The 27,780-nt window shown below is 34.6% G+C and overlaps 1 protein-coding gene across 4 annotated transcripts in view; it reads right to left on the bottom strand.

Moving 5' to 3' along the window:
• The window catches only part of CNKSR2 (connector enhancer of kinase suppressor of Ras 2), a 291,896-nt gene that overhangs the window by 213,293 nt on the left and 50,823 nt on the right, over positions 1–27,780 (bottom strand). For all 4 annotated transcript variants that reach the window (XM_017540689.2, XM_037742810.1, XM_037742811.1 and 1 more), the window contains exons 2-4: positions 26,495–26,658; positions 20,154–20,356; positions 2,870–2,957 (exon numbers count right to left, since the gene is read on the bottom strand). In XM_017540689.2, the coding sequence (XP_017396178.1) occupies positions 2,870–2,957; positions 20,154–20,356; positions 26,495–26,658 (455 nt within the window). The remainder of the gene's footprint in view (positions 1–2,869; positions 2,958–20,153; positions 20,357–26,494; positions 26,659–27,780) is intronic.

Below are 27,780 nucleotides of genomic sequence, written 5' to 3'. Positions count from 1 at the left end.
AAAAAAAAAAAAAAAAAGAAAAGAAAAAGGTTGCAAATGAACAGACCCATAAGAAAGCAGAAAAAAGATTTTTAGTAAACACAGTTTAGAGAGGACCAGTTCAGGTAAAAAGTGTATTGTCAAAATTTGAGTTTTAAGAGGAATTTTCACTCTGTATTTAACATTTCAAAATCTGATTTAAAATGTTCTTCAACATGTTTGAATTTTCCCTCAGCACCTAACTCAGATTTCACTGTAAATGCAGCTCAATAAAACTAACACCAAATGGAGAAAAAACATCTCTGACATTTATTTTTCAAAACTTCTTATGTTACTTCCTTTAATCAAGTCTTGTTATTCCTTACCTATTTTTGTAAACAATATTACTTTCATCTTTGTTTTTCACTTTACATTCATTGACTATTTTTATTTTATTTTACTTTTTTAACTTTTATTTTAGGTTCAGGAGTACATGTGCAGGTTTGTTATGTAAGTAAACTGAGTGTCATGGGGTTTTGGTGTACAGATTTCATCACCTAAGTAATCAGCATAGTACGGAAAATATAGTTTTTTGATCCTCACCCTCCTCTGACCCTCCACCCTCAAGTAGGCCCCAGTACCTGTTGTTCCCTTGTATACACATGTACTCAATGTTTAGCTCCCACTTACAAGTGGGAAGATATGGTACTTGGTTTTCTGTTCCTATGTTAGTTTGCTTAGGATAATGACCTCCAGCTCCGTCCATGTTGCTATAAAGGACATGATCCCATTCTTTTTTATGGCTGCATAGTATTCCATGGTGTATATATACACTTTCTTTATCTAGTCTACTAATAATTCTGAGGTAGATGTGATTAATTCTGTTTATAGATGGCGAAAACAATGACATGGTTTGTCCAATGTGGAATCATCATGAATCAACAGGGCTGAATCTCAAATCTTCCAAAATTACAACCCTCTCCCTTGCCCCATGTATTTTAAGCTTCACCAAAGTTTCATCTTGCAAACCAACACTTTTGTGCTTATTTCTTAAATAGTGACAATCTAATTCATCATTTTTGTGTTAGAGAACAAAAAAAATGGTACAGTACAATAATTTTAGGTTAAGCTGATATCCATTAAGGAAGGCATCATGGCAATTATTACAATGCTGACAAGTAGTGTGTGGGTACCCGTCTCATTGTTCTGCTTCAGTTGCTGACTGTTCTAAATGAAGCTTCAGTTCTTTGTGAGAATTCTATTTAAGGTTTTAAAACCAGTTTCTCTTTTTTTTTTTTTCAAAAGTGTCATCATAACCAATCTTACGTGATGAGGAAAGTGTTGGGGGGGGGCGGAAATCTCTTTAAAAGGCTTCAAATACAATGATCCAAACCCATCACGACAGGGAATAAGTAAAATAAATATAATAGATTAAATAAATTCCTACAAATGAAAGTTTTAAAAAGAAACTGACATTAAATTTCTCCACTAATTTTAGTATTATTTTAAATGTAAGTGGCCAATATCAAGAAGCACTTTCCTCTTACTTCACAGTAGCACCACTTTGTGTTAGGAAGTGGAAAAAAGGCATTTGTGACAGTTTATTTTTAGATATTGATTATCTCATCTTGCTGCAAAGGGAATAAAAATAATTAAAGCTGAGTGAAAAATAATTCGAAGCACAGCATATTTCAAAGCATAACCATCACCATAACTGTTCAGATGAGATTTCTTGAAAGCCTGGTAATAAATGCATGCCCTAGTTTTTCTTTAAAGTCTACACCTTGCTTATTCAAATTGGCCTCTTTTACTGGCAGCTTAAGTTTAATTCCTATCTTCAGATACTTCATACAATTCCAATCAAATGCAGTGATTAGTATGTATATAATGGCTGAATTAGATGATTAGATGAACATTAACTGTTTGTAAGCATGTAATTTATTTTAAAGTATATTTAAATATTTGTCTAAGTTGTGTTCCTCTGGCAAACTTAAAGCAGTATTTTTTCAATGTACTTAACATTCTTTTTTTTTATAACTCAAATTCATTTTAGAAAATAAAAATTCATTTGGAAAAATACAGAAAAGTAGAGTCTAAATAAAATCACCCATAGTTTCACCATAAAGAAATAAACACTTAACTATTTTATTTCATTATTTTACCTATTAATCCTTATTCTTATTTCTACTACAGGTAGCAACAGACCACAGAGCCCAAAAAAACTTGATACTGAAGAGACATATCATCACATAACAGTAGAAAAAGAACAAATTATTTAAAAGATAATTTAAAAGCACTAATATATCATGCCTATAATTACATTTCCTCTAAAAGACATGTTTGAATATGTTCTAGTCAAATCACCCAAGTCTCCTGCATTTCTCCATGCCTTATATCAGACTTAATTCAACCATTTATATCAGCTGCTGGACCCTGAAGGCATCTGATTTGGGGATTCCTGGCTTAGATAATATCGAAGCGAAAAATCATTTTGGTAATTAGATCATTGTTAAAAGCTGTTAGGCACATTTGCTTGTATGTGTACAAAAGTAAGTAAAACTAATAGTGTCTTAGAGCAAAAATCTGAGATTGTTATCTGAATGGGGTAATTTTTTGAAAGGCAATATACCTTAGTCATCCCCACTGAAAGTGTGAGACTAACAGATATTATTTTATTATAATTGTTTATTTACAGGTCAGGTAGGTTCCTTTTATATTGTCTGGTAAGTTAACTGAGGTATATGCATAGTTTCCCAAAAAATATTAAACATATTTGATTTCTTTAGAATGATTTGCCTTTGAGAAACTTTTAAACCAGTATCTTACAAACTCTTGGTACACAGGATACTTCCCATTATTAGAATATAAAGTTGCCAATAAATTAACAGAAAGAAAGTTTGTCAGCTAATACCTGTTGCACAATTGTTGTCAACTCCAGGCAGAGTTGTATGACATTATTTCTTGTAACTGAATAGTCTGTCACAGCAGCAAATGGTGACCTATAAAGGGAAAAGGAAAATTGTGATTACTAGGAACAGCTTTTGAAAAGTCCCAAAATATAGTAGCCTAAAATGCGTTTTTCGATAATATGAAATAGATTATATAATATTATAAAATAAATGTTCTGAAATTTGCATATTGATAAAAATATTCAGGACTTATTTTAAGGAAAGATTTGAAGAAAATAATTGGAAGAGAATTAAATTCAAGAAATATAATGTTTGCTTTCTACCAAATTTCTCTCTCTCTCTTTTTTTTTTTTCTGAGACGGAGCTCCACTCTTGTTACCCAGGCTGGAGTGCAATGGCAGGATCTCGGCTCACCGCAACCTCCGCCTCTTGGGTTCAAGCAAATGAACCCTGGTCACCATGTTGACCAGGATGGTCTCGATCTGTTGACCTTGTGATCTACCCACCTCGGCCTCCCAAAGTGCTGGGATTATAGGTGTGAGCCACCACGCCCGGCCTCAAATTTCTCTCTTTTTAAAGTTCTTAATTATTTAGAAGTTTTTTGGCTTTTACAAGGTATATTCACTATATCTAAAACAAAAATGGAATACTTTAGGCAAAGATAACGTTAGTTTATTTTCACAAGAACCCAAGATTCTGAGTACAGTATCTACTTAGAATATTCACAATTAAGAGCCAGTAATAACAACGGCTAAGTTTTACTGAGGGCTTACTATGTGCCAGTTACAATTCTAAATGCTTTACGTGTATTAGATAATTTAATCTTCACAACCATTATGAGATAGGTGCTATTATTATTCCTGTTTTACAGATGAGAAACATAAGGTAGAGAAAGATTAAGTGACTCATCTAAGGTCACACGTCTAGTAAGTGGTGGACCTGTACACTGATTATTTTCAAGTGTTTGAAGCAGTTCATTTAGTTATAGGTATAATTCTTTTTATACATGTTTGGAGTTAGTTTGCTAATATTTTGGTAAGAGTTTTAACATCTAAGTTCTTGAGAAATATTGGTCTGTAGTTGTTTTTTGTTTTGGGATTTTGTTTTGTATCAGGATAATGATTTCCTCATAAAATGCTATGGGAAATGTTTCTGCCTTCATTTCCTGGAAGAGATGGTGTAGAAATGGTGTTATGTCTTCTTTAAATACATAGAATTCACCAGTAAAATAATTTGCGCCTGGAGTTTTTTTTCCACACCCTGAAGTGTTTCTATGTAATATTTAATTTCTTTAATAGTTATAGGATTATTCAGAGTATCTATTTCATCTTGGGTTATGTTCTAGTACTATTTTCCAAGGAAGAGGTCCATTTCATCTAAGCTGTCAAATTTATGTATGAAGTTATTTGTAATATTCCTTTTCTAACTTTTACATTTAGATTGACTATTTTATTGTTTCTGTTTTCAATTTCATTAATTTCTGCTCTTATCATTAAGAGCATCTTATCGTTGCTCTATGCTTATTTTGTTCTTATTTTTTCTATTTTGTTGAGATGGGAACTTAGATGATTGATTAAGATCTTTCTTCTTTTCTGATATAAAGCATTCAGTGCTTCTGATATATATATATATGTATGTATTTACTATATATATTTCTGATATATCTTGAATATATATTTCTGATATATATAAGCATTCAGTGCTATACACTTCCTTTTCAGCACTGCTTTAGCTGTGTGCACAAATTATGATTTGGTCTTTTTTCATTCTGTTCAATGTATTACTTTTTAGTTTTCATGAGACTTCTTTGTCCATTGGATTACTTAAAAGTGTGCTATATGAGTGACTAGTTTCATTTTATTATCTGGTTTCAATTCTTTTAAACTTGTTGAATTTTGTTTTATTATACAGATATGGTCTATCTGGAGGAATGTTCCATGGGCACTTGAAAAGAATTTTTATTCTCCTGCTATTGGATGAAGTGCTCTAAAAATGTCAATTACATCCTTTTGTTAGGTGGTGGTGCTCAGCTCCTCTAATCTTTACTGACTTCCTGTTTAATTCTGTCTATTCTTGAGAGAGAGGTAAATGAAGTCTACAACTATGGATTTGTCTGTTTCCTCTTTGATTCTGTCAGTTTTTGCTTCATGCACTTTAAAGTTCTGTTGTTTCATACGAGTGATTTCTGTTTGTTGTTTTGTGATTTACCTACTTAAATGCTCATCTGTCACTTTTTGGTGTTTTTTATCAATATGAATATTCACATATATTTTATCAATATGAATATTCACATATGTGAATATTACATATTATACCTTAACCCTCTACTTTTCATGTTTGTTGCAAATATTTTTTTCAGCTTGTCATCTGTCTTATACTTTGTTACATTTTTTTATGTAGTCAAACAGTATATTCCTTTGTATTTTATTCCATTTTAAAAATACTTAGAAAGTCTCTCCACATCTAGAAATCATTTTTGCCTGTATGTTTTCTAGTTTTCTTATAAATTTACATTTCCTTCTTAAATAGCTTATACATCTAAAATTTATTTTAGTGAAGAAAAATAGTGCTCTATCATTATTCATTTTCCAGTGGTTTTAACATGTTGTTTTCTAAATGAGGGCAATTTACTAAATGTCCCTTCCCTTTTCCAGTGGTTTTAACATGTTGTTTTCTAAATGATTTTATATACAGTCATGCGCTGCATAAAATGATGTTTTGGTCAACAACAGACCACATATACCATAGTGGTCCCATAAGATTATAATACCATACTCTTACTGTACCTTTTCTGGATTGTAAAGGTGGTCGTATAAGTGTTACTGAAATTTACTAAACCCCATCAAACTGTATACTTAAAATAGGTTAATTTATATAATATAAATTAGGCCTCAATAAAACTATTTTTTAAAGATGAAAAATGTAAGCACTTCAAGGAGAAAATCATTTACTTAAAAAATTACTTTGGGAGGCTGAGGCAGGTGGATCACGAGGTCAGGAGTTCAAGACCAGCCTGGCCAAGGTGGTGAAACCCCATCTCTACTAAAAATATAACAATTAGCCAGGTGTGGTGGCAGGTGTCTGTAATTCCAGCTACTTGGGAGGCTGAGGCAGGAGAATCACTTGAACCCGGGCAGCAGAGGTTGCAGTGAGCCAAGTTCACACCACTGCACTGTGGGCTGGGCAACAGAGTAAGACTCTGTCTCAACAACAACAACAACAACAAAACATGCAAAGTCCATTTCTGCTGCATTGAATCATAAAAAGTGGCATGTTAAACTAAGAATTCAAAAATGCTTCTGGCATGATTAGAAAAGGGTTCAGATTCCTAGGTTTGAAAAGGTCAGAGTCTGTTTATAAAGTCTAAAATTTCATTAAGAAGTGATGAGGTGATACATAGCATTTTTTTTTTACCATAAGTACTTAAAAGAATCTCATTTGATTTTCAAAATATAGACAAAGAAAAATCTATTTGATCACTAAATGTCTGTAGCGAACTGAATTCTAAGGCATGTTTTCCACTTTCCTGACCATTGATATTTTAAGTAGGACAATCTTCTCACTCAAGATTAAATTTCAAGAAAAAAATGAAAAGAAAAATCTAAACACATACCAAGGAAATGATTTTATTTTGTAGTGATTAAGAATTACCCTAAAGTTTTAGTCTGAGGCAAATCATATACAACTGTACTAACAGCCATTCTTACCCAGCAGATTTTAATGTTTGATATGATGATTTGGGCTATATCTACATATAAATAAGGGTAAAAGGTCAGGTGGGGTTCCAATCTTTGTGGGTTACCAAAGATTACCACTCAGTCATGACTTAATGATCATTTATGGGAGGAAAAACAATATATTAGAATAAATGAATATAATCAGCACCCATGCACACATGCACACATGCACACACACACACACACACACACACACACACACACACAGGCACACACGCAAACACACAAAAAAACCAAAACCAAAAATAAAAAAACTGTTCTTAAGTCTGAGGAAACGCTCAGGGTACTTACAAGAAAAACACAATAACCCTAAGTAAAGGAAATCAAATTCATAGCAAGAAAGCTTTTTGATGCCAGGAAGAGAAACACAGACAAAATCCTTGGATAATTTATAAGTGGCCATTACAGAAATTATCCTATTTAGATTGTAAAAAGTAAGCAACTGGGGAGGATCCAAGATGGCCCAATAGGAACAGCTCCAGAGTGCAGTTCCCAGAAAGAACAACGCACAGGGTGAGTGCTCATTGCATTTATAAAGAAGCTTTCACTGCCCACAGACCAGGAGATGCCTGGGCTGAAAAGCACCACGAGTTTTCAGCACGGATGGTGCCACGGGTTGGTGCACAGAAACTCACACAAATCTGGGCAGTCATTTCAACTGGCACCTGGAATGCTTGAGAGACAGAGCCGCCCATTCAACTGAAAGTGAGGGGCTGAGACAGGGAGCCAGGCGATCTGATTCAGTGGGTACCACCCCAACAAAACAAGCAATCTGAAACGTTCTGGATTGAGAGTTTCGCAGCAAGTGCAGCTGGACCCAGGACGGTCCAGCTCAGTGAGGGGAAGGGTGTCTGCCTCTAGTGAGGCAGTCTGCCAATATCCAGGCAGTTCACACAGCAGCTGGGCAGATGCTGCAGCAGCTAAGCAACACCTCTGCTGGCAGACTGTGACTAGACCACTCAATGTGGGGCAGGGCATCTCTGAAAAAAGGCAGCAGCACGTCAGGAACTTATAAATAAAGCCGACCTTTCTAGGTCAGAGCACCTGGGAAAAGAGGCAGTTATGAGTTCTGCTGCAGCACACATAAAGGTACCCGCCCAGCAGCTCTACATGGAACAAATGAGCTCCAAGCACAGCACTTGAGCTCCTATAAGGGACAGACTGTATCCTCAAGCAGCTCCCAGACCCCTGTATACCCAAAGAGCCACCTCATAAAGGAGAGCTTAGGCTGACATCTGGTGGGTACCCTTCTGGAATGAAGATAACAGAAGAAGAAACCAGCAGCAACCCTTACTGTGGCAGCCCCTGTGGGTGATCCCCATGCAAGCAGGGTTTGGAGTGGACCTCCAGCAGTCCTGCAGCAGAGGGCCTCACAGTTAGAAGGAAAACTAAGAAACAGAAAGAAATAACTTCAACTTCAATAAAAAGGACATCCACTCAGAGACCCCATCTGAAAGTCACCAACGACAAAGATCACAGGTAGATAAAGCCAATAAGATGAGAAGAAACCAGTGCAAAAAGGATGAAAACACCAAAAACCAGAATACCTCTCCTCCTACAAGGGATCACAACTCCTCACCAGCTACGTACCAAAGATGCATGGAGAATGAAACTGATGAATTGACAGAAACAGTCTTCAGAAGGTGGGTAATAACAAACTTCTCAGTGCTAAAAGAACATGTGCTAACCCAATGCAAAGAAACTAAGTACTTAGAAAAAAGGTTAGATGGGATGCTAACTAGAATAAACAGCTTAGAGAAGAATATAAATAACTTGATGAAGCTGAAAAACGCAGCACGATAACTTCGCGAAGCAGACACAAGTTTCAATAGCCAAATCGACCAAGCAGAAGAAAGGGAATCAGAGGTTGAAGATCAACTCAATGAAATAAAATGAGAAGGCAAGAATAGAGAAAAAAGAGTGAAAAGAAATGAACAAAGCTTCCAAGAAATATGGGATTATGTGAAAAGACCTAATCTACGTTTGATAGGTGTACCTGAATGTGATGGGGAGAATCAATCCAAGCTGGAAAACATTCTTCAGGATATTATCTAGGAGAACTTCCCCAACCTAGCAAGGTAGGCCACCATACAAGTCCAGGAAATACAGAGAACACCACAAAGATATTCCTCAAGAAGAGCAACACCAAAGCACATAATCATCAGATTCACCAGAGTTGAAATGAAGGAAAAATGCTAAGGGCAGCCAGAGAGAAAGATCAGGTTACCAACAAAAGGAAGCCCATCAGACTCACAGCAGATTTCTCAGCAGAAACCCTACAAGCCAGAAGAGAGTGGGGGTCAATATTCAACACCCTTAAAGAAAAGAACTTTCAAGCTAGAATTTCATATCCAGCCAAACTAAGCTTCATAAGTGAAGGAGAAATAAAATCCTTTATGGATAAGCAATTGCTGAGAGATTTCATCACCACCAGGCCTGCCTTACAAAAGCTCCTGAAAGATGCACTAAACAAGGAAAGGAACAACCAGTACCAGCCACCCCAAAAATGTACCAAATGGTAAAGACCATCAAAATAATGAAGGAAATGCATCAACTAATGGGCAAAACATCAAGCTAGCATCAAAATGGCAAGATCAAATTCACACATAACAATATTAACCTTAAGTGTAAATGGGCTAAATGCCCCAATCAAAAGGCACAGACTGGCAAATTGGATAAAAAGTCAAGACCCATTGGTGCGCTGTATTCAGGAAACCCATCTCACATGCAAGGACACACACAGGCTAAAACAAAGGAATGGAGGAAGATTTATCAAGCAAATGGAGAGCAAAAAAAAAGCAGGAGTTGCAATCCTAGTCTCTGATAAAATGGGCTTTAAACCAACAAAGATCAAAAGAGACAAAGAAGGGCATTAAATAATGGTAAAAGGAGCAATGCATCAAGAAGAGCTAAAGATCCTAAATATATACACACCCAATACAGGAGCACCCAGAAATATGAAGCAAGTTCTTAGTGACCTACAAAGAGACTTAGACTCCCACACAATAATAATGGGAGACTTTAACACTCCACTGTCAATATTAGACAGATCAACGGACAAAAAATTAACAAGGATATCCAGGACTTGAACTCAGAAAAGGACCAAGCAGACCTAAAAGACATCTACAGAAATCTCCACCCCAAATCCACAGAATATACAATCTTCTCAGCACCGCACTGCACTTGCTCTAAAGTTGACCATATAATTGGAAATAAATCACTCCTTAGCAAATGCAAAAGAATGGAAATCATAACAAACAGTCTCTCAGACCACAGAGCAGTCAAATTAGAACTCAGAATTAAGAAACTAAGAACCACATAACTTCATGGAAACTAAACAACCTGCTCCTGAATTTCGACTGGATAAACAATGAAATGAAGGCAGAAATAAAGATGTTCTTTGAAACCAACGAGAATGAAGACACAATGTACCAGGATATCTGGGACACATTTAAGCAGTGTCTAGAGGGAAATTTATAGCAATAAATGCCCACCAGAGAAATGAGGAAAGATCTAAAATCAACAATCTATCAAGAAAATTGAAAGAGCTAGAGGAGCAAGATAAAAAAAAACTCAAAACCTAGCAGAAGACAAGAAATAACTAAGATCAGAGCAGAACTGAATGACATAGAGACACAAAAAAAAGCTTCAAAAAATCCATAAATTCAGGAGCTGGTTTTTTGAAAAGATCAACAAAATATACCACTAGCCTGATTAATAAAAAAGAAAAGGAAGAAGAATCAAATAGGTGCAATAAAAAATCAAAAGGAGAATATCAACACCAATTCCACAGAAATACAAACTACCATTAGAGATTACTACAAACAACTCTATGCACATAAACCAGTAAACCTGGAAAAATGGATAAATTCCTGGACACTTGCACCCTCCCAAGCGTAAACCAGGAAGAAGGTGAAACCTTGAACAGGCCAATAACAAGCACTGAAGTTGAGGCAGCAATTAAGAGCCTACCAACTAAAAAAAGCCCAGGTCCAGATGGGTTCACAGGCGAATTCTACTAGACATACAAAGAGAAGCTGGTACCATTCCTTCTGAAGCTATTCCAAACAATCCAAAAAGAGGGAATCCTTCCCAAATCATTTTATGAGACCAATATCATCCTGATACCAAAACCCGGCAGAGACTCAACAAAAAAAGAAAACTTCAGGCCAACATCCATGATGAATATAGATGCAAAAGTCTTCAATAAAATATTGGCAAACCGATTGCAACAGCTCATCAAAGAGCTTATTCATCATGGTCAAGTAGGCTTCATCCCGGGGATGCAAGGCTGGTTCAACATATGCAAGTCTATAAAGGTAATCCATCACATAAACAGAACCAAAGACAAAAACCACATGATTAACTCAATAGATGCAGAGAAGGCCTTCAACAAAATTCAACAGCACTTTATGTTAAAAAGTCTCAATAAGCTAGGCATCGAAGAACATATCTCAAAATAATAAAATCTATTTATGACAAACCAACAGGCAATATCATACTGAATGGGCAAAAACTGGAAGCATTCCCTTTGAAATCTGGCACTAGACAAGAATGCCCTCTCTCACCACTACTATTCAATATAGTATTGGAAGTTCTAGCCAGAGCAATTAGGCAAGAAAAACAAATAAAGGGTACTCAATTAGGAAAGGAGGAAGACAGATTGTCTCTATTTGCAGAAGACATGATTGTATATTTAGAAGACCCCATCATCTCAGGCCAAAATCTCCTTAAACTGATAAGCAACTTCAGCAAAGTCTCAGGATACAAAATCAATGTGCATAAATCACAAGCATTGCTGTACACCAGTAATGGACTAACAGAGAGCCAAACCACGAGTGAACTCCCATTCACAATTGCTACAAAGAGAATAAAATACCTAGGAATACAACTAACAAAAAATGTAAAGGACCTCTTCATGGAGAACTACAAACCCCTGCTCAAGGAAATAAGAGAGGACATAAACAGATGATGAAGCATTCCATGCTCACGGTTAGAAAGAATCAATATCATGAAAATGGCCATACTGCCCAAAGTAATTTATAGAATCAGTGCCATCCCCATCAAGCTACCAATGACCTTCTTCACAGAACTGGAAAAAACCACCTTAAACTTCATATGGAACCAAAAGAGAACCCACATAGCCAAGACAATACTAAGCAAAAAGAACAAAGCTGGAGGTATCATGCTACCTGATTTCAAACTATACTACAAGAATACAGTAATCAAAACAGCATGGTACTGGTACCAAAACAGAGATATACACCAATGGAATAGAACAGAGGCCTCGGAGGCAATACCACATATCTACAACCATCTGATCTTTGACAAACCTGACAAAAACAAGTAATGGGATAAGGATTCCCTGTTTAATAAATGGTGATCGGAAAACTGGCTAGCAGCATGCAGAAAGCAGAAACTGGACCCCTTCCTGACACCTTACACTAAAATTAACTCCAGATGGAATAAAGACTTAACCATAAGACCTAACACCATAAAAACCTTAGAAGAAAACCTAGGCAAAACCATTCAGGATATAGGCATAGGTATGGACTTCATGACTAAAACAACAAAAGCATTGGCAACAAAAGCCAAAATAGACAAATAGGATCTAATTAAACTCCAGAGCTTCTGTACAGCAAAAGAAACCATCATTAGAGTGAACCGGCAACTGACAGAATGGGAAAAAATGTTTGCAATCTACCCATCTGACAAAGGGCTAATATCCAGAATCTACAAAGAACTAAAACAGATTTACAAGAAAAAAACAAACAAACCCATCCAAAAGTGGGCAAAGGATATGAACAGACACTTTTCAAAAGAAGACATGTATGAGTCCAACAAACATATGAAAAATGCTCATCATCACTGATTATTAGAGAAATGCAAATAAAAACCACATTGAGACACCACCTCATGCCAGTTAGAATGGCATCATTAAAAAATCTGGAGATGGCCGGGTGCAGTGGCTCACACCTATAATCCCAGCACTTTGGGAGGCTGAGGCGGGTGGATCACGAGGTCAAGAGATCGAGACCATCCTGGTCAACATGGTGAGACTCCATCTCTACTAAAAACACAAAAATTAGCTGGGCATGGTGGCGCACACCTGTAGTTCCAGCTACTCGGGAGGCTGAGGCAGGAGAATCGCTTGAACCCAGGAGGCGGAGGTTGCAGTGAGCTGAGATTGCGCCATTGCACTCCAGCTTGGGTAACAAGAGCGAAACTCCATCTCAAAAAATAAATAAATAAAAATCTGGAGACACAGATGCTGGAGAGGATGTGGAGAAATGGGAACACTTTTACACTGTTGGTGGGAGTGTAATTTAGTTCAATCATTGTTGAAGACAGTGTGGCGATTCCTCAAGGACCTAGAAATAGAAATTCCATTTAACCCAGAAATCCCATTACTGGGTATATACCCAATGGATTATACATCATTCTACTATAACGACACACGCACACATATGTTCATAGTGGCACTGTTTACAATAGCAAAGACCTGGAACCAACCCAAATGCCCATCGACGATAGACTGGACAAGGAAAATGTGGCACATACACACCATGGAATACTATGTAGCCATAAAAAATGATGAGTTCATGTCATTTGTAGGGACATGGATGAATCTGGAAACCATCATTCTCAGCAAACTGACACAAGAACATAAAATCAAACACCGCATGTTCTCACTCATAGGTGGGTGATGAACAATGAGAACACATGGACACAGGGAGGGGAGCATCACACACTGGGGTCTATGGGGGGGGCCAAGAGAGGGACAGCGAGGGGGTGGGAAGGTCGGGGAGGGATAACATGGGGGGAAATGTCAGATGTAGGTGACGGGGTGATGGAGGCAGCAAACCACATTGCCATATGTGTACCTATGCAACAAACCTGCATGATCTGCACATGTACCCCAGAACCTAAAGTACAATAAAAATAAAAAATTGAGTAAACAAATGGAAGTTTCTACAAATCAAAAAGAAAAAAAAGTAAGCAACTGTCCTCCTTAAATCACCATATAGATAATATGATGCTTATATTTCTCTCTGGTGCAAAAGTTTATGACCCTATAAGAACTTATTCTTTGTACATTATTTCTAAACAAAAGCATTACTTTTATTAAAAGGTTATTAATGGTTCAGAAATCCTAAACAAATTAGAAACTAATAAGGAAAGCTAAGATGCTAATAAGGAAAATCTGGAGCACCTTACAATTTCTCAGGTTAGCACTGATGAAGCCATGAATAATGGTAGTGCTAAAGTCACTGCTCTTCTATGAAATAATTAGTGTCAAGTGACAAGCAATGAGCACATGAGAGAAAATAAGACCAAACATTATCTGGTAGTGTTTGATGTGGTTTTCTTGGTCTCTGTAAAATTTTTCCAGGTATAGAATTAATTTGTCCAAAAGTTTCTTATCATGGAAGAAGAAATTAGTTTAATCATTTTCTTGTGCTTGCTTCGGCAGCACATACAATAATCATTTTCTTACATAAGGCAAAAAATTTCAAAGAAATCTTAACAAAAATTCTCTAGTACCTTAAACTCTTATGCCTTAAATATGTAAAAGGTTTTCAATGATATTAAGAGATCTCACTGATCCCATCAAAACAGGATGGCCTTAAAAGGTATTTTGTAAACTACCAGATTTGGATATTACTGCTAAAAATGAAGGAAAAAAACTGTCACTATTGAAGGCAAAATAAACTTTGTAAAATAGTAATTTTGAACATTTTTACTGATGTTACTGTACAACATAACACTTGTAGTGATCTGTAAACTTCTGAGTATACATCAATTTGGCAAAGCCACAGAAAACTGCAAGAAATATAAGGTGTCAAAAACAGTAGGATGTAGATTAAAAATAGACAAGTAAACCATGCACCGAAAATAAACAGTAAAGCTACAAACTGTGATTTATCTCTGAGGCTATTCCTCTGGGAAAGTCTGCTGTTTCATTGGAACCAATATTTTAAATAGAAGAAAAAATGGAATTTTATTAACCTTAGATTTTATCTTATTTAGGAAATGTAAGGAGCTGGTTTTGAAAGTGTATCTCATTTAAATCGGAGTTTTTCTGAGTCATAAATGTTATTTTCCTAGCACACTAACTGTTATGCCTTAAACATTTAAAGGTTTTCCAGTGATATAAAAAAGTATCTCATTGATCCCTTTAAAGCATAAAAATCTTGAAAGTTATTTTAGAAACAATTAGAATTAAATTTTATTATTAATGTTAAAAATAAAATAGTAAACCTTTATCATACAGTGAACTTAAAATTTTCTATAAATGAAGTTCTATGCAGCAATTTCAGATACTGAGGCCTAAAACAGAAAAGTGGAATATAAAGGAAAAAACAACAGGACTTCAGTGTCAGACAAAAATAGACACAAAGTATAATTTTCATACTAGATGAATGACTTTAGGCAAGTTATTTCACATTTCATATGTAAAATGGAGATGAGGATATCTGCTTTGTGAGAATTCAATGAGCTGAGATTATATATATATATATATATATATATATATATATGCATGTATGCATATATACAGGCACGCTAATAAATTATTTGTACATATATATTAGCACAAGCCAGCATTCATAAGAACAGGAATTGAGGCTATATGCATAAAGCATCTAGTTCAGCATCTAGGACAAATTAAAGATTTTTCACCTACTCTTTTTTTTTTCTCCTCTTTCAAGTAACATAAAAAAAAATGTAGTAAACCCAAATCATATTGCTGTACATGCAAGTTTTCTCCAAAATATAATAAAAATTTTGTAATGCCAAAAAACTTATAGCTGTTTAAAAATGAAAAGTTGTTTAACATCAAATTAATCCTATTTAACTGAAAAAAAAATTTATTCTTCAAGTAAAATATTACATATTGAAGGAATAAACTAAAGTTAAATATCATATACTTGGCAGTATTCATCTACAGTATTCATTTTAAAGCCCCCAAATTAAAGCAAATCTACACTGATACAATGAAACATTAAAAATTTTTGGTCTAAATTGTTTCTGTGGAACTTTCATAATTAAGTATTTAATTTCTAAATTCTTGAAAAGCAAACAAAAAAGACAAGACACATTCTTTATATACGCAAAACATACAGAAGAATTAAAGTTTTTAATAAATTAACATGAAACAAACAAAAATATTAACTAAATTTATTTAGCAAAGAGATAGGAATTAAAAATCGTTCTTCCAAAAGTCACTACGAAATTTTGTCGGTGTCTATCTTTGATATTATATACAGGGAAATAAGTTGAAAATATTCCCCATATGGTATTAGTCAAGATCAATGCATTATATCATAGAATATTAGTGCTTAGAAAAGAACTTTAAATTCTGCAGGTCTTACATCCTTATTATAAAAGGAAAATAAAAATAGAGGTTAAGGTTCAAGTTATGGAGGGTTAGAGAGGAGCTGAGACTCAACTCTCAGCCCTATGCTCTCTTATGCTACATTACCATGCATTTTGGTGGGAATTCGCAGTAATGGTCATGGAGAACGCTGTTCTTCTGGCTTTTCTAGCATTTGATTAATGTGTAAAGTTTGTAGGACACACTCAAACAAGAGGGCATGTGGAGGGCTGGCTTGTACTCCTGCTGCTACCTAGAAAACATTTTTTTTCTTTAAAAGGAATAAAATTATAACTTAAACATACACCCACTAACAATCTCTAATAAAAGCCTGGACTGCTTGTCAGGTAATCAAACAGCCTAAACATTTCACCTGGTACAGTTATAGAGAAAATCCTATTAGATTTAAATTGATCTCAGGACTTTCTGAAATTTATATAAGCCAAGGAGCAGTTAAAATACTCATAACAAGCCATGGCAGAGGAGGAAGCAAGGTCAAGCTCCCAAATATATTAGTAGCGCTCATCATTTAACTTTCCTCTTTCCTATTATTGGCAAAAGATTTAAAACCTGTGAAAACAGAAAGTAAACATTACACAAAACTATCCTGAACTATAAACAATCTCAGAGAAATTTTATTTCAAAGAAGAGTTCTTAGTTATCATTAACTTCCAACTAACTAAAGTCACAGATACCCTGACCACCTGCCACTTTCAGTCCTTACCCTGCCTCATCTCTCAGCAGCCTTTGACCCTACTGACCATTATTTTCTTTCCTTAAAGCTCTTTACTCACTTTGTTTCCATCACATCACTCTCAGCTGATTTCCTCCTACCTCTCTGGTTATGCCTTCTTATTTTTTTTTTCTATAAGACAAACTTCTAACCATTCTTCAATTGGTGGTGGTGCACAGGCCTCATTCTTTATCCCACTTTTTTCCATTCATTCAAAAATATTTTTTGAGCAGCCACTATTGACTAGAACTCATTTAGATAACTGTGATATCAGTGTACAAAGTAGATGAAAACTACCTGCTCTCTTGAAGTGGACATCATATAAAGAACAGTAAGATAAAAATAATATGCATAATACATAAGTAAATTATACAGTATATTGGAAGGGTCTAAATGTTATGGAAAATAGAGTAGGATAAGAATTATTAATTCTAAAATTCTCCTTCAGCTACCTATTTTCATAAGGCTTACCACCACGACTGGGTCAGCCAAGTCAGATTTCTCTTATTCACCCCAGATGCCTTCTTTTTCCTTACTCTCTAGAGATCTTACCTGTTACCAAGTCTTATTTATTTATATAAATAACTCTAACATTCTTCTATCCTCATTGCTGCTTCTTTAATTAAAAATATCAACAAAAAGAAGTGGCGAGATTAAGTTCTATAGTTAGACTGTCAAGACTAAATCCTGGCTTCACTACTTATGTGCCACTTGGTTTTGAACTTAATCTCCTTCATTCCCAGTTTTCCTATGTGTAAAATGAAGACAATCCTTCTAGGGTTGTTTTGATTAAAGGAGAGTGTCTGGAGACATCAGTACCCAAGAGATGGCATCATCATCAATTTTAGCATCAGAATCACCACCAGAAGTAGCAGCATGATTAATTCCTACAATAGCCTCCTAACTGGTTTCCCTTCTTCTAGCCTTATTCTTCTCTAATCTTTCCCAACACTGTAGCCCAAATAATCTTCCAAGTTCACAGATCTGAACACAAGCATGACCCTAAGCACCTCCCCACTGACTTCAATATAAAGTCTAAATGCATTACCATGGCAAATAATCTTTTCTTTTTTTATTCTTCTCCTTTTGCTTTTCAAAATCTAAGATGTTAAAGAATTATAATTAAAGCACCAGCCTAAAGCTGAACTTTTCCATGAAAGAGCTTCAAAATATAAACTTCAGTTTTTTTCTGTCAATTTATAAGAGTCTCAATTGAAAATTTTAGTTATCACACAGTTGTATTGTGTTCCCTTTTAAGTCTTTATTTCATTTTCATGATCAAAATGTTAAATGACCTTTGATTTAACTGATCACCATAGTATGATATAACACCAAATAAGCATTGTGAGAAACTTTGCAGAAATGGAGCCTAATAGATGACTTAAGCTATTTCCTTTGGGCTTTTTGTCATATTTTCTCTTACTATGAAATAAACACAAAACATGGATTGGCCTCATGGATTGTTACATGTGTTTTTACATATTTTTGTAGGTATGTATGCACATATGTGTTTTGTAGGTAAATTGGCACTTACCAAAAGCATCTTATTAGATAATGAAAGTATGCCACCATAAAAAATTGATACAATGAAATCTCAAGGACAACTATGGTGTGGGAAATGTGCGATATCTGTCATCAAGAAGTAAAAAAATTCTCTATTCACGCATTTTATCTATTTATCTAACAATACTAAGGTAAAATATATATATAAATAAATTTACTAAATGCAAATATCAAGGCTGAGCAAATTTATAATTACATGGAAAGTGAGAGTAAAAGAAGATATAATTATAATCAAGGATGTGTTCTTTAAGTCTTTAATTACTGTGAAGCCTACCAAAACAAATGTATTATATTAATAGTACTTAAGGACTAAGCCATATTTTACTTGCTGACCATTCATAACTTTTGGAATGGATATATTTAAAATGCAATTAAACACTTGATAATGTGTTTTTGACAATTATGAAAATTAAATTTTAATAATGTTATAATACAAAAGAAACATTCCGTCCATTAATTATTAAAAGCTAGTAATATATAGTTTAGTGTTTCATATTTGCATTTAGTATTATCACTTTATATTATATAAAAATATATATAAAATTAGACAATATAAAATTAAGAAAAATTATCTCAATTTTCACCTTAAAAATACAAATGCTTTACTTTTAATATAAGGTCTCATGGTTTTAAAATGCCAAAATGTTATGCTGGCGTGTGTGTGTATGTGTGTGTTTGTGTGTGTGTGCGCACGTGCATGTGTATGAACACATATGAATATCTTACTGACATTCAAGAAAGAATTCTGGTAATGTATATTATCAGAGTTTCTTATGAAAGACAAAGAGTATTTTTAAAATTTCATTATTTAGCCATTAAACATAGTACATATCCCTTACCAAAAATTCCAAAACTTAAAGTAGATAACTTGTTTAGTTTTTTCATAAATCATTGTAATGTTTTATCATTATAATGTTTAACCACATACAGTATATAATTTAAATCTAAACTTTTCATTTCATATTACAAGACTTTAAACTATTTTATGTGTTCCAAAACAAATGAAAGTCACCTAAACTTAAAAAAGTCTAAAAGTATGTTTATGATATCCAAAATAGTATAATGAAATTAATAACAGAGAATGAATGAAGCGAGGCTAAGGAGACACACAAGGCATGTTACAAAGGTGTCAGTGTCTAATTACCTATTTAAAACAGTTTATAGCATCCCAATGGTCATTTCCTTAATTAAAATCAATTAATACAAATAAAGAAAATCAGGAGACAGAGCAGTATTATAATAAACAAAAATTTATAAATTGTATTACGACAGCCAAATAATGATTTTGCTTATAAAGCAGCAAAGGTGTGCTGGGCACGGTGGCTCATGCCTGTAATCCCAGCACCTTGGGAGGCTGAGGCAGGTGGATCACCTGAGGTCAGGAGTTCAGGACCAGCCTGACCAACATAGAGAAACCCTATCTCTACTAAAAATACAAAATTAGCCGGGCATGGTGGCACATGCCTGTAATTCCAGCTAGTCGGGAAGCTGAGGCAGGAGAATTGCTTGAACCCAGAAGGTGGAGGGTGCAGTGAGCCGAGATCTCGCAATTGCACTCCAGCCTGGGCAACAAGAGCAAACCTCCATCTCAAAAAAATAAATTAATAAAAATTAAAAAAAAATTTTAAATAGAGCAGCAAAAGTATTTTACAGTTGTCAGAGACTAATTTTTGATTGGCTACTTAGTAGGACATCAAATTTTACAAAAGATTAATATCTATTTGACAATACCCTATATTGTGGTAAATCATCATTAGACATTTATTACTTGGTACTCCTCTGCCTGTCTAATCCTTTCACAAGAAAATGCAAAATAATGTTATATTCAAACTGGCATCTGAGGAGAGGTTACTTATGAAGCATGTGGAAGACTTTACCTGTCCAACCAGGCAAGCAGACTCTTGGCTGCTCCAATCAGATCCACAACTGAGGTCAGAAAGTCATTTGGCAATTTTCGGCTGGTCCTCCCATCATAATGGCCACTCCTTCTCCTTCCTGTTATAAAATTCTGTAGATTTTTGGCAGATGCATTCAACTTGTGAGAAAGGGTTTTCAGATTTTCTGTTTCCAAGCCATAATTCTGAATTATAAAAAAGAGAGAGAAAAATATACTTAAGGTCAATATTCATTCATGAAAATATTTACTGAATACTTTATTATGCATAGGTAATAGGGTAGCATTAGAGTTACAAATGAATAAGATAGGATTCCTGACCTAGTGGAGCCCACAATTAAGTGACTACTTGGGGAGGTGTCATATATAGAAATTATAATAAAATGTGTTAAGTACTAATATGAACATGGAAAGATGAGGGCATTGTATCTCAGAACTATGCAATCCAAGATAGCAAGATTATAAGAAATAATAAATTTGTTTCTTAAAACCAAAACCTAAGCTCATTTGTTTGTGAAATTAATTATTATCAACAATTATTTTTGAGTATACATTCAATTAACAATATGCATGGTCATGAATGTAGGCACTAGGAACAATTCTGCTTCCCCAAAGTTAGGAAAATAAACACAACCAGCAATAATAAAATGGAAAAGCAAGAAATAAATCAGGTAAATAAATCAGATGAAAAAACATATATGTACTCTACATAATGACACTTAAGAAATTTATTTTATAATATGGTATCAGGAAAAACTCTGCTTCCTCAGGGGAACTAATACACTTTCTCCTTTTTGTAATACAAATTATGAAACTAAAATTATTTTTGTTTTTGTCCTGACTCACAACTAAATATGAAGCACACCAAAAGCAATCATAGTGACTTTTTGGTAAGTGTATTTGTTTTCTTCTTTTCCTTGTTCTCACATTTCAATTAATATTTATTAATTTGTTCTAAATATCTTGTCTATTATACCTTATGGCAGAAAGGGGTTATACGAATAAGTATAATAAACCTTTTTACTATCTTCAAATAGAAAAAGATTGTAGAATCCCTTCAAACTTTGGGGAAAGTTTTTGTAAGTTACAATTAAAATGTAAAGCAGCTAATTGTGAGTTGTAAAACACCCCCAGAAAAGGCTAGTTAAGCCTGGCCAACATGGTGAAACCCCATCTCCACTAAAGATAACAAAAAATTAGCCGGGCATGGTGGCAGATGCCTGTAGTCCCAGCTACTCAGGAGGCTGAGACAGGAGAATCTCTTGAACCTGGGAGGCGGAGACTGCAGTGAGCAAAGATCGTGCCATTGCACTCCAGCCAGGGTGACAGGGCAAGACTCGTCTCACAGAAAAAAAGGCTGGTTAATATTATCCAAGGATAACCTTTATCAAACCACTTAGCAGGATGCACATTACTGTTGTGTATAAAGTTAAAATTATTACCACCTTATTGAAAATGGTAAAACCCAAAGAATGTAAGAATTTGCTTGGGCCTTCGATGCTTAGTTTGACTTACCTTTTCACAGTTGGGGAAAAGGAGGTATGGGAAGATTTCTTTTTTAATAGTTTGCATAAAAAGCTCAGTACTTAGACTAGACAGAGTTCAGAATAGAACTGCAAGTAACCAGGCCAGCTGTGAGGGGATATGTCTACCACTTTCTTTAGCATCAATATTCTACTCCTATTCTCAGAAACATGGTAACAATAATTAAAGCAAAGTAAAAAGTAAGTGAAAAGGAAAGTAAGTCATACAATAAATTAAACTGTATTATTAAGTCAACGACCAGTGGGTACCTACTTTGTATAACATTTAAGTGTTTTTGTTTCCTACTGCAATTTAAGACAAGAGAAAACTTAGTGGAGAAAAATGAGGGGAGAGGAAGGTTTTGATGCATAAACAGTAAATACGAAGTTATACATGTTACCACTGAAGATTTAATTGTGATAAAAGTCTGCTTGTCCTTTAGTGACAATTTACATGTTTATTAAAAGAAAATTTTCTTCTGAAATTATAAATCCGTTCTCTAAAATAACACAGCATTAATATATTAAATATTCACTGCTTAATTTGAACTGTAATATTCTTCTCTCAAAAGATTTGGCTTGTGCAAATAAAACAACATCCTATTCAAATTCTATTGCATCTGAGAATGGGTTATCTGTGAAATGTGGGCGACTTTGTCCAACTCGTCCCTATAGTATGAAAGAAATCCTCTTATGTTTATAAAAGATTCTCTCTAATGACTAGATAAGAACAATTTGTAACTATACAAACTAACTGTAAATGATATTTCTTCCGTAAATGTAACTGTAAATGAAAATACTGAAAAGTATTTTTAGAAGGTTTCCCTGTGTTAAAGCACTTTTCTGGAGTAAGAAATGATTGTATTTTTCATTTTTGTGTATAAATGTGTTTCATGAGAAAACATTTGTTTGCCAACAAATTATAGTAATTTCTTTAAAAAGTTCAAATTCTAACAGTTTATTAGAGAGAAGCCTACTCAATCAACCTGGTTGATTCAGAAATCTTTCACTCGGTACCATTAGCCTCCATAAAAGATGAATTGATATAAATTATTTCTTTCTGTACAACATTAGCATCTCAAATGATTTATTAGGAAAGGTAAAACAATATTAGTGTTTATATAAATAAAAATCCAAAGGCAAAGTTAAAAATATTTCAGAGTCTTCAAAATCTAAGAAACTAAAATTATTATTTTTCATATGACTCAAGAATTAGGGAACATAATAGTCATCTGGACAAAATCTGAAAGGTCTAACTTGGAAACCTCCTAAAAATATATCCTATGCAGAACAGAGGTGAAAAATACGGAGGACAGAGAAATACAGAGGCAAAAAGAATCAAAAGATATGTAGCATTGGATGGGGAAGGAAATTCTTAAAATTTGCTCTAGTTAATGAACATAACTAGTTACACTGATAATCCTAAAACTTTTTAAAAAAAATTTAGAAGAGTATAATAGGTTAGAAGCTCATCTGTATGTAACCAGATTTATGTGCCACTATTTTAACAAAAGAGACTAACTGATCTCTCAAGTTAATTTTTAAATTTTATTTTATGATTATTTTTTGACATAGGGTCTCCCTCTGTCATCCAGGCTGGAGTGCAGTGGCATTATCATGGCTCACCGCAGCCTGGACGCCCCAGGCTCAAGTGATCCTTCCACCTCAGCCTTCCGCGTATAGCAGGGACTACAGGTGTGTGCCAGCACACCTGGCTAATTTTTAAATTTTTTGTAGAGATGGGGGTCTTCCTACATTGCTAAGGCTGGTCTTGAATTCCTGGGCTCAAGTGATCTGCCCTTCTCTGGCTCCCAAAGTGCTGGGATTATAGGCATGCCACCATGCCCAACCTCTAGCTAATTTTTATCATCACAATTCTCTATTACTACCTATACAGATACTTTCTGGCTATTTCTTTCATGAAAGTGGATGGTTTGTTGTAACTTGGTAGGTCACCAGTAAACCACACACCCTTACCTATCATTTAAAGAATCAACAAGTAAATCAAGCCCCTTTTACTAGGCCAGGGGTGTGGAAGGTACTGCCTCAATTTTTTTAAAAAATGCAGGTTTATTCACCACAGATTTGCTTTTCATTGGATATGCAGGGGAAAACTTGGTATTACTATTAGTATAAAAAGGACTACCTCAACAAAACAAAAACTTAGACATGAAATGTACTTAACTGCTGTCTTTGTCCTATATGTTACTTATTTGTTCGTATACTTGGCCGTTACCATGTGCCAGAACCAGTAATGATTTAGAACTGAGTCAACACAGCCATTTAAGTCTTAACGAATTTGTGCTAAGTTCATATCAGCCTTCTCTTTCAATAATATGCATGCAAAAACATTAAGAACATATTTAACATTTTAGAAAAATAATGTTGGCTATATCCTCACTAGTGGCAAATTTTCACTAAACACTTAACTAGAAATACTTAATATTGGCATCACATATTTTACAATGTCAATGTCACTTTATTCAGAGTTCTTAATTTAAATGCATCATGTAGCAGGTTTTTAGGTTTATAATACATTGCTTTATAAATATGAGTGAGTTCTAAAAGGCTTGCGTTAATGAATTTTTTTCAGAAAATAAATTATTTTAAGATGAATGAACCAAGCAATTATGTTGCAAAGAAACAAATCCTAGCAATTGCAAACATCAAATCTTTCATGCAAAATGCCTGAAATTATAAGTACATAAAAAAATGAAATGAAAACTGTTCTTATCCTGTCATAAATGATTCACTCACAGTTCCTAATAAAAAGTGTATTGTCAGAACACAAATTAAGGACCATACATTAAGCTATATATATTTTTTATTTATGTTTTTACTCTTTCAGTTAATATTCTTTGCTCTCTATTGCAGCATACTAAACGATAGCTTAATAGCTTGAAATATTATTACACTTCCAAATCATGAACAGCTTACTTCTTTCTAGAATAACATGATACAAACAATATATCTGATGCTTAACAAATACACATTGCATAAATAAACAAGTGACTAAATAAACCTTTGATTCTCAACAGCTGCCATAAACATTTATTTACATAAGGAATAACTTCAAGGCAAGGTAGACGAAAATATAGTATAGCATAGCTTAAAAGAAACAAAAGGAATCTGTTAATTTCTCTATGTCTTACTTATATGAGTAACAGAAACTTCAGAGTCAAAGGCTGTGTAGGTAAGAGAAAAATTTTGGTTCTCTGAAGAAAGGCAGAGTTTAATTCAGTAAGGTAACATTAATTTAACATATTTTATGAGTTAAGCACTGGGCAGAAAGCTGAATAAAAAATATGAACTAAAAAAAGGTGTCTTCCTTTGAGGAGCCCACCATGAATTAAAGGATAAAAGAACCTAAACAAATAATTGTAATGTGATACAAAGTGTTAAGTTACCTTCTTTTCTCATCAATTCCCACTCTGCAAGCTAAATGAAAATTCTCAGTTTTCTCTGAATATTTCATATTCTTTCACAATTCTGTCTCACACATGATATTTCTTCTGCCTAGACAACTTTTCTCCAACTTTTTGTCTGGCAAACATCTAACCATTGTGCAAGACCCAATACAAATTCTACCTACACTACCTGAATCCCTCAGAAGTGTTCATTTCTTTCCACATTCCCCTGGAATTTAAAAAAAAAAATCTATGTTGTCTTCTAACGGCTATTGTCTTTCTTAATTAACTGTATATATTTTTGGAATACGGACTATGTCTTTTTCATCTTTGCATTCCCAGTGATAGCACCGTTTGAGCATATGTAATTGTTGAAAAAGAAATGAATACAGTAGACATAAGGAAAATGTAAAGGCCAGTAAAGATCAGAGAGACAAGACATAGCAGGGTAAACTGAAATTCAAAGAGCAGTTTGTGGGCAGAGGGGAAGGAGGTAAAGTTACAGTCCCAATAGCACAACTTCCTGGACTAGTCAACTTAGCCTGCTGATAAGGAATCTCACCTCCTGATTTCATAATTGCATGTAGAAGAAAATCAGAATTCACTCCTAAAATTTGCTTTATATTCCTCAGAAATCATCTGTTGCATAAACTGAAATATATCTGTACTTCTGACTTGTTGATGTGTATCCATTACATTAGGAAGGGGTAAGAAGGAAGTTTGATATTTGACTTCTGTGGGGACTATGACCAAGGAATCGCTAAATAAAAAGAAAAAAAAAATTGGTGTTTAAATTTATTTTCTGCGTTAGAGCTTAATCACAGAATGAAGTATCCAAATGATATGACTTAAACCTGGTGCTTAAACCCAGAACTGTATAGGGTTTAAAGCTCAGCATCTGAAAGGATTTACCACAGCTACACAGTTCAAATTTAGAAGTGGTCTAGACATCTATTTCTGATGTCCTGCTTTTAAGCAGAGTTAGGTCAGCAGATCCTTGTTCATGGATCAAATTTCGAATGTCTGGACTATATGTATGCAACACTGTCAATCATCAATAATCTTTCCTTCCTCAAACTGGCAGTGTGAGAGCCTAGCACATGAGTGGTTCATCTATGAAGAGCCCTGCTTATGAGACATACACTGTGGACTTAAGGTTCTGATATGCCCAACTCTTATAAAAAATGTTAACAAGCAGGGAACTGTTATTTGGCACTAATATAACAAATTTAAGGAAGGAAGAAAATATCATGTCCAATTGGTTGAGAATTAGGATTTTTTTTCTTCTATTTGCATTTCAATTATCAAAAGAAGAGAAGAAAAAAGGGGAAAGTAAAGAAAGAAAAAAAAAAGAAGAAGAGAAGTTTTACTCTTCATCAGTTTTATGTCCTTACCAATGCACACAGAAGGTCAACTGCTTCCAAGATCAGTTCCTGATGGCCAATGCGGCTGACCCCCAGATCCTCTAGCTCCTGATGTGTAATGCGCAGCAGCTGGTCCCCACTGATCTTCTCCCTCTCAAAGTTCTTAATATACTGCTGCAAACAGTCATCAAGACCTACAAAATAAAAGTATGAAAGATCAGAAAGAAAACATGGTTAAACAAAACAAATATGAAGGATGGGAGAAGCAAGCATTAATGCTACCATATCACAAATTAAGTCCATTTTAACTGTGAACTAGCTAAATCCTTCACCCTTTATTAACCTACATATGGACTACAGTGAAAAAGAAAATCACTTCACCATACTCATAGTTGTTAGGTACCTATTTCAATTTTCCTCAGCAAGTACTGGAAATCTTTCTTCTGCACAGTTCTCCTTGCTGACTATTTCATAAAGTATGCCAACAGGCAGGTTCCCCTATTTTCTAATTTTTCTGCATCACATTCTTACTCTCTTATTTAAACCCCACTTCAGAGGAAGAATTATCCTTCCTATTTAAAGCTAATCTATCTTTCTGTACTCTGTAGTACCATCTTCTGCCACCTTAACACTACTTCAGTGACTAAAAATTAAATGCTCTCTTTGTTTCAACTATTTCCTATTAATTGACTCGTTCTATGTTCAAATCTCTGCCATCTTAAAACAAAAAACAATACCCTTTTTTTGATTTTGTTTACTCTGTGTGCTCCCCAATAGTCTGTCATCCTCTTTGGATTCAAGCCCTTATCTTTATTTCCTCAACTGTGATGCACTCCTTAATCCATTATCATTTGGATTTTACTCAAATCTAAAAGTAGAAATCCACAGGATTATCCGGGGCAATTCACAAGTGATTGGCTCGGCTATAGATTGAGTTGGTTTCAAGCACCTATGAAGTGGCCTGATACAAATGATGAACTGGACTAATAAAACTAATGCTCTAGATATTTAAGTAAAGAATACCAAGAAAATGAGGCAATTAGCTGAAACTAAGAGGTCCTCAATGTATCAAGGAGGGAGACCAGAGGCTATAATGGGCTACATTCCAGCTGAAATTATGAAGGAGCAGAAATTATAATAGAAAAAACAGAGATAAAATTAGAACAGATGTGCAAAAGGTAGCCAAGTTTCCGAACAGAGATTATGTAGCCAGTGAGAAAGAAAAAGAGTCAGCATTGTGATTCCTGACAGGGTCTAGTATAAGGCCACAGATGTCTTTACTATATTATCAAACTTCCTTAAAGTAACTAGAGTAA

The sequence above is a fragment of the Cebus imitator genome, unplaced genomic scaffold (genome assembly GCF_001604975.1).
Source record: "Cebus imitator isolate Cc_AM_T3 unplaced genomic scaffold, Cebus_imitator-1.0 Scaffold128, whole genome shotgun sequence".
Lineage (NCBI taxonomy): Eukaryota > Metazoa > Chordata > Mammalia > Primates > Cebidae > Cebus > Cebus imitator.
This window is presented reverse-complemented; position numbering and strand designations above follow the sequence as displayed.